At 37.6% G+C, this 9011-nt stretch overlaps 1 protein-coding gene across 1 annotated transcript in view; it reads right to left on the minus strand.

Annotated features, from left to right (window-relative positions):
* TMTC1 (transmembrane and tetratricopeptide repeat containing 1) overlaps positions 1–9011 on the minus strand; it is a 373612-nt gene that overhangs the window by 149380 nt on the left and 215221 nt on the right. Inside the window, exon 7 of the mRNA XM_006866973.1 lies at positions 1375–1496. Coding sequence (XP_006867035.1) covers positions 1375–1496 — 122 coding nt within the window. The remainder of the gene's footprint in view (positions 1–1374; positions 1497–9011) is intronic.

The following is a 9011-nucleotide window of genomic DNA, read 5'->3' on the forward strand; positions in this document are numbered from 1 at the left end:
GAAAAATGGAATTGACAGATAATGAAATTTTCCCACTAACTTTTTGAAGCCCTCTTAGTATAGAGACTACAAGGAGGTAACGTTGTATGTTTATCCCATTAGAAACTATGTATCATGTAATAATTTGCTTTCAAATTGTACTAAGGACACATAAAACAAGTTAAGAGTTGCCTTTTCTTTAATCAAAGAGCCCTGATGGCATAGTGGGATAAGTGTTGGATTGCTAACTGCAAGGCTGGTGGTTCAAAGCCACCAGTCAATCAGCAGGAGAAAGATGAGGTTGTCTGCTCCTGTAAAGATTTACAGTTTTGGAAATTCTAAGGAGCCATTCTACTCTGTCCTCTAGGGTTGCTAGGAATTTGAATAGACTTAGTGGCAATGGATTTGGTTTTAGTGTTTTCCTTAATCAAGTTAAAACAAGATACTGAAAAATCTCAAGAAAGGTACCTGGTTTAGGAAGAATCAAATATTTATGAAATTCATACCTAAACATGATCACAAAAAATTAAACAAAATATTTTCTTATAATATTTTAGTTTATAATATGCCCTTTAGAAATATTTACATATATACATATATATATTCATCCAAGTATATAATTTAGGAATTGTTTATTATGTTCTTGATTCAAAGAAGCTTTGTATCTCTCTCAAGGTCACATAATTGATAAACGAGAGAATCAAAACCATCCTCTAATTCAAGGCCGTTTCCAGGCATCTGAAGAGAAATGTGGCTTTGAAACAATGACGTTTGGATAAGACAAAAGAACAGACAAGCTTCAGCACAGTTTAAATATTCAGAGCTAAGTGCCATTATGTCATCACAAAAATCTAAATGTTCTTTACAATTTTTCAATTATTTTTTTCCTCAAGGCTAAGTATTTTGGAGATTGTTCCCATTTTTAAATGAAGGGGAAAAAAGATAAAAAGAGGAGAAAATAGGAAGGAAGGAAGCAAAGAAGGTAGGCAGAAGACAGGCTACTTAACATCATAATTTTATGCAAGCCAATAAACATTTCTAGAAAGTTACTATTAATTAAGTTTAATAAAAGATAGATATTTAGTCAAAGACATTGTGCAAACAATTGCTTCTAAAATGCTGGATATACTCAAGTCGACATTTTATGTTGAAAAGTAAGATTTTCAACTAGAGGTAAAACAAACACACACACACACACACACACACACAAAAACACATTGTAAACTTGATCTCATCCAACCTTGTGTGTATGGCTGTTTTAAATACTGAGGCAATGGAAGCAATTGCTCCACAAGGATCTAATTGTTATACACACATGGACTGACTGTCTGGAACTATAAATGCTGGTGACAGAGGGTTGATCTTGTTAAGGAGGAAATCATTGGCAATAATTACCTAGGCATGTAAAGGACTCTCTCGGCCACCACAAAACCCACCCTGAAGAAGAGATTGCTGGCTGGAATGAACGGGAAAACCAGGAACAACAAGCCCACTAAAGCTTCCTTGTGCTCCAGTCTCTGAAACACACAACAGTGAAGGACAAATTAATTTTTGTTTCATTGCACTTCAGTCAGAATTTCACCATCTCTCTCATTTCTAAATTCTCATGGCAGGAAGGAATAAATGAGACGATTGTAAACTTTTTGATCAGTTGTACAGTTCACAGAGAAAGACTCCAAGCTAAAGCCTCTGACATCTCAGAACATTCATATGTACCTCTGACACACATTTGCTCCCAGAAATGTCTGGGATATTTGCACAGTACATAAAACCAGAGAGCATTACTCTTTGTTCTGAGCTGGTCCTGCAGCAACCTTATATCTGGGATCCTGTCCCTTTCAGAGTCTCTGTTTCACCAGGCACCTAGTTTGTGGAGAACATATCAAATGAATTCCATCAATCACACAAAGGCTTCAAGGAGAATGCAATTATTGCATTTTCGAAAATGTTCTTATTGTGGTTGTTAGTTTTGTGAGTCTTTTCTGAATACAACTGCTCCATAGGGAACAGACTTCATTGAAAACAACAACAACAACATAAAAATGACAGTCAGGAGTAGCCAAACTTAGTATCAAGTAAATAAAGCATTAATGGTAAAACTCTGGCTACCAATGAGGGAGAATTTGAGCCACAGTTTCTTGGCACCTCTCAGATGAAGCCAATAAGCAGCTTTTAAATTTCTGGAATTAAAACTCATTGCAATAATTCATTAAATTAATATGGTATGTTGTTTTTAGTGCTCTCAAGTTGGTTCTGACTCATAGCGACTCTGTATAGGAGCAGCTGGTAAGTTTGAACCACTGATACCTTGTGGTTCAAACAGACTTCGCAATCCAGTGTATTAACCCCCAGAGCCATACCAGGACTCTTGGTATGGTATATGTTACTCTAAAAAGATTTTTCTGCCATATAATTAATAGAACAAAATGCCTATTTATTACAAAAAATATGCTGTAATGAACACTATAAAGAAGGATATTGTATTTTGTGAGCATACAGAAGAGATGCATTTGAAGAGAGATTTGTTTAAAACAGACCTTAATGTATAGGATTATTATTTTTCCTTTTAAAACTAAAGCTAACCAAAAAAATCAAATAGGGTTTAACACATTAAATTTTTAATGTTTCCTAAGAGATTTAAAATAGCCTATTGAGCATGGTGGCTTCATTTGATAATCACTGGACTGTCAACCACAAGGTCTACCATTCGAGCCCATCAGCTGCTCTGTAGGAGAAATATGAGGCTTTCTGCTCCCTCAACGATTTAAGAAAGCCTCCGAAACCTTATATAGGGTTGCTATAAGTTGGAACAAACTTGATGGCACTTAACAACAAAAACAATTGTTAATATTAATTATAGCAAAGAATTTCAAAAATAGAACTAACACTAATACATACTACAAATACTTTAAGAATACAAAGTAAATGACTTGAAACATATTGGGTTATTTTCACTTGATGTTATCAACACCTTTGCTTTATAACATAATAGAATAATACAATTACTAAGAAAAAATTCCACATGACAAATGTGCTTTAGACCATTTCTCTTAACTAATTACTGATTCTGTAAGTAATGATTTCATTTTTTTCCCTAAAGAAATCCTACTCTTGAGATTAAAAGAGAGAGAAAAAACAAAACAAAACAGCTTGTATAACAAGCCTTCAAGTCAAATGGATGCAATAAAATGTTATTTCTATGATCCACTAAAAGTGAAAAAAGGGAACAAGTTCATTTTACTTTAAAACTGCATGTTATCTTTCTAATTTAGATTATGCTTTGAGTTTACAAAGTACACCAAGTTAAAAAAAAAATACCACTTAAGTAAAAAAAATAATAAGTATCTTCATAAGAATCCTGAGATACCAAGAACAAGTATTTCTTGCTGAATTTGAAAAAAATCCCTGGAATTTTTCTGAGTAGTGGCTTGATGCTCTTTTATAAGCACTTTTAATTTTTTTTTCCTAGACAGTTGAATTATTTTGATTTTTTTCATATTCACATCTTATCAAAGAAATTGTTAGGGAATTCTATATGATGTATTTTTTCATCCTGTGTAGCATAGTCCTGGTATGGCGCTGTTGAGTTAATGCACTGGACTGCAAACTCAGTTTCAACTGCAAGATTGGCAGTTCAAGCTCACCAGATGCTCCTTGGAAACCCTATACAGGGTCAACTTGAGAGCCCTTAACAACAGTGTAGCACAGTTGTTCAAAACGGGTTGTTAATCTCAAGATAAGCAACTGGAATCGACCAGCTCAGGGTGAGAAAGATGAGGCTTTCTGCTCCAGTTAAGATTTACAGGCTTAAAAACCCTGTACAGGGTTGCTATGAATTGGAACTCACTTGATATTACTGTCAGGTGACAGAAGAGAGAGATCTCCTTGCTTCCTCCTCCACAGTCAAGTCCACAGAATCCCTAAGCACTTAACCACTGCCGGGGACACAGACACACAAGTAAAGTCAAGGAGCTCGAAGCCTTCTCCAGAAGATGGACATAGAACTTTGAAAATCATAACATCATGAGTTCACTGGGTTCCTCCCCCCACCCCAGACTGTAAGGTCCATCAGGGCAGGAAGCTTCTCAGTTGTGCTCACTGGTGTATAACTCAGTAAGATTGGAGCTTACTAGAAAAAGAAACCAGTAAGTGAAATATGCAGCAGATGAGAGAAAGCGTATGTGGGGAGAATAGATGGGCTAGGGCACACAAAGCTTTCTAGTGGAGATGATGATATAGATTTTAAAAAACAAATTCTTAAAGGCAGAAAAAGTGTGTGTGAAGAGGAGGGGTGGGATCACAGTGAGAGGCTCTGCAGACAGAAGCCAAAGAATGTACACGGCAGGGAACAGATTAGACATGAGTGTCCTGCTCTGGAGTTGACCTTCATCTAAAGACAATGGGGGCATTACTGAAGGGTCTCACATGCAAGAAAGTAAAGCTTTGGATCAAGAGTCAAAGTTCTGAAACTCAAGACCTGGCTCTGCTATTAGTACCTATTAGTCACTGTGGAGAGGTTCACAAATCCTTTGCCTTCCAGTACTTCATATGTGAAAGTAGACAAGAGAGGCTCAGAGCTCAGTATTGCTGGGCCATTGCAAAATCTCTGAGCTCTGAAAGTCCATGTTACTGTAGTTGTGAGTTGTAAGCTTAGAAGCCCCACTCCCTACTGCTACCAGAGTGACTGATTCAATGAAGTGTTTTTCTGTTTTTAAAATATTCCTTTGAAGACTCTGAGGCACTATCCAAGCTCAATAAAGTTTCATCTTGAGTAAAAGATACGTATCAATTCTTTATCCTCACAATTAAATTGTTCGTAATACCCTTTTTCTGCCTTCTTTTCAGTAAAGAGAGCTTTAAAATATTCAAAAACATGTTTCTTTAAAGTGCAAGTTGATCTGCCACGCAGAAAGTTTTAAAGGAAGGAAGAAATACGCCATGGACATCGCTGAATTTCCTAGAATAAGAAAGACTGGGCAGGAACCCAAGTTTGGATACTGTGGATCACAGATGTGATAAAATTTACAGCTTAGTCCAGCCTAACAGAATCAGATGAAACTCAAACAAAACATGGGATGGGGAAGGAGTTGGGGGGTGGGCGTGAGAAATGTGTGGTATTTTCCAAAGTATACATAGTTCATTCATTTATAAGGAAACAGGCCAATAAAAATTAGTCCTACTTCTACAAGGCAAGGGAGAAACACTGGGATTAAAAAACAAATAATACAGCCATTAACAATAATTATTATTTATCGGATTAGCTAGGTGACACTAATTCACATCATGAACTTTAATCTGATGATCAGCTATAAAGGAAAAGGTATTGTTAGCTATGTATTGACAGGAAAAATGGTGTGACAGATTCCCTATCACACTAGGTTTGCGTTTTCTTTTCTGACTTAGGAAGACATAAAGAAATATCCCTCCTGAGCTGCAAAGGGATAAAGTTCATTTCTTAAGGTGTGCTGATCACAGAATGGTCAACTGTTCAAGATCAAAAGGGCATCATTTGTCTAAGGATGAAATTCAGAAGGGTAAGGAAGGAAGGTGGAAAGGAAATAAGGCTCACAAGGAGCAAGTGGGGTAACTGTTGTTACATGGAGGGGACTGCAGTTACTGAAATGAAACAAAGTGTCTGATTTGCTGAATATCAAGGTGAGTCTAAAAAAAAGAGCTCAAATTATAATAAAAAGTTTCATATATGTGTATATATTGAAAACGTTTTATTATGAATTGAACTTATTTTTTTTTAAGAATCAGCTATATATATTTGTTGTTGTTGTGTGCCATGGAGTTGGTTCCGACTCATAGCGACCCTACACAGAGTTTCCAAGGCTGTAAATCTTTACAGGAGCAGACTGCCTCATCTTTCTCCCGCGGAACCGCTGATAGTTTCAAACTGCTGACCTTGCGGCTCACAGCCCAATTCGTAACCACTACACTACCAGAGCTCCATATATATGCAATTTGCAGAATAAGGACAGAAATGTTCCCAATAATTCTGTGACTGAAAAAGAAGAAAAAATCCTTTCAACAACCCTGTCAAAGCACTGAGAGACTCACTCAGTCACCAGTGGTACAGTCATGCCAAGCAGTTAAGGCAAGAGCAGTGACTTTTCTCTGAAACGTAAATTACTTCTGAGAAAATCTAGCTCCAGAACCCAAGTGTAGTCCGGCGGCTTCTGATTCATTCCTTTCTCACATTCAGTTTCTCTTTTAAATCACAGGTCAGAGATGGGGACATATATCAAATACCCATATACATGTTTCTTCACCCACTTACACTTACACTGTGGAGTCCTGGTGTGGCACTGCAGATTAAGCACTGGACTGCAAACCACAAGGCTAGTGATTCAAACTTACCAGGCTGTTTCTTAGAAACCCTATACAGGGTTGCTATGAGTCAGACTCCCCTCTAAGGCACTTACCAACAACAACAATAAGGGCACTGTGGCTCCATAGGATAAATACTGGACTACGAACCTCACGATTGGCAGTTTGAGCCCACTAGAAACTCTGTAGGAGACAGGAGGCTTTCTGCTCCTGCAAAGAATTAAAAGCCTTGGAGACCTACACAGGGTCTCTATGAATTAGAACTGACTCAAAAGCATTTAACAACACTGGCCAGCATATGGGGTTGAATGTGCATATGCCCCACATAATATAGACAACACACACTGTAAGCTGTTCTTTTTCGAGAGAGGCAGACACTAAACCTCCTCACAGTATTCACTAGAGTCCTGGTGTGACTCTGTATAATAAGTACTAGACTGTTAACTGTATGGTTGGCAGTTCAAACTCACCAGCTGCTCCGTGGAAACCCTATACAGGGTCGTTATGCATCAGAACTCACTAGACAGCACTTACCAACAACAACATAGTAATCATTATTGTTATCACTATTATTATAGGCATACTTGGAAATATACTGCAGCTTTGGTTTCAGACCAAAACACAAAAAAGCAAATACTGCAATAAAATGAGTCACACACTTATTTTTTGGTTTCTCAGTGTATATAAAAGTTATGTTTACATTATGTTGTTGTTAGGTTCTAAGGAGTCGGTTCTGACTCTTAGTGACCCTATTATGCGCAATAGAATGAACCATTGCCTGGTTCTGTGCCATCCTCACAATTGTTACCACGCTTGAGCCCATGACAACAATTGTCAGATGGAGTATGGCCAGGCAATATACTGCAGTCTATCTGGTGTGCAATAATATTATGAAAATGTTTGAGATATTGTGAGAATTACCAAAATGTGACACAGAGACATGAAATGAGCACATACTGATGGAAAAATGGTACTAACAGACTTGCTCACGCAAGGCTGCCACAAACCTGTAATTTGTAAACAACATCAAAAAAATATATGCTAAGTACAATAAAGTGAAGCACTATAAAACAGGGTATGTCTGTGTATTTTTTTCTCATTCTACATGGGTTTCAGATAAATGTATGTGTGTTTAAGGCATGAGTGTCTTCTCATAATTCTACACATTGCTCAGTTATATTTCAATATTTAGGATTTATTTGGCAGCACCAGGCTTTAGCTGTCTGCAAGCAATTCATCAATCGGGGAAGCTGATGACAGAAAAGCTCCTCCCTTTAGCTCTGGGATTAAGGAATTTGCCAAGCTGACAACTGGCATGGCTGACTGTCTACAGATTTAGTTTCCATATAGTATTTATTTATATGTGTACTTCCTACATTAGACACTGAATTCCTTGATGGGAGTCACTGTACCATTTTTTTTATTTAGACACTGTGCACATATGAGGGGGCTAAAAAAATTTTGTGGGAAAATTCTACTATTTTTTCATTCCATTCTTTCCCAAACATTTGAAGCACCCATGTATATACATGGGAGCTTCAAAAAAAAAAAAGGAAAAATGGAATTCAAAGATAATGGAATTTTTCTGCAAACTTCCCGAATCGTGTGTGTTTGTGTGAGTGAGAGAGAGCTATCACTGGGGTTCTCAAGCAGTTGTACAATCAATTTAGGGTTTTCCCATGAAGGAAAAACCTTTTACTTTTGCTAACTCTGAAAGAGAGCATTACTAGTTGATTTGTGTCCCCCCAAGAGGTACAGTGAAGTTGACTCAATGCTGATTCTAAGTACCTCAGTACCAGCTGCTACAGTTCTAGTTTATGGTAGATTAGAACTCAGCATCCTGATTTAGACCAAAATGATGCCAATGCCACAATGCAGAAGTCTGAGGACAATCCTCCCATAACACGAACACAGTAACCTCTCAGATGCAGACATGGAAAGGAGGTGCCATTTGCTATTTTTTCTCTAGTCTGAAATCAAAAGGATAAACTGATCTGGGACAGATAATGGCTCAGATTCAGGATCTCACAGCATAGCTGCCAACCCACACTCTACTTGGCTCAAGCTGGTGATATCATTTCCTCACTTTCATGAGCTCTAACATTTACTCATAAATGCATGGAGAAAACAATTTATAAAAGGGAAGCGGATGAAGAAATTATACTCCCTCGGAGACCAAAGCAGACTTGTACACTCTCTGGCTTGGTTTTTCTCTGCCAATTAAAGCATTGCTTTCCCCATGACAAACTTTTTTTGCCAAGAGGCACTGTCAGATGCCCTCATGAATGAAGTGCCTACAGGCAGACTGACATCAGAGGGTTCTTATATTGACAGACTAAATTTGGGGTCTCCGGTTGTAGACTGAATTTGGTTTGCGCATTGAGTTTTTGATGGAAATCATTTTTGACAGGGCTTCAAACTGGTTCGCTGCAGTTCAACCCTTCTGTTGAGAATCTGCATTTTCATTCCGGATATACTGAATCATTCCCAGATATACTGAATCTCATCGGATTTAATATATCTGGAATGAAAATGCAAATTCTCAGAAGGGGGCTGACTCAAATTAATACTATTTAATCACCAGTCTTAACTATATATATATAGTTAAGGAGCTCTGGTAGCGTAGTGGTTACGAATCGGGCTGTGAACCTTAAGGTCAGCAGTTCGAAACTACCAGCCGCTCCGCGGGAGAAAGATGA

The sequence above is a fragment of the Chrysochloris asiatica genome, unplaced genomic scaffold (genome assembly GCF_000296735.1).
Source record: "Chrysochloris asiatica unplaced genomic scaffold, ChrAsi1.0 scaffold00098, whole genome shotgun sequence".
Classification (NCBI taxonomy): domain Eukaryota; kingdom Metazoa; phylum Chordata; class Mammalia; order Afrosoricida; family Chrysochloridae; genus Chrysochloris; species Chrysochloris asiatica.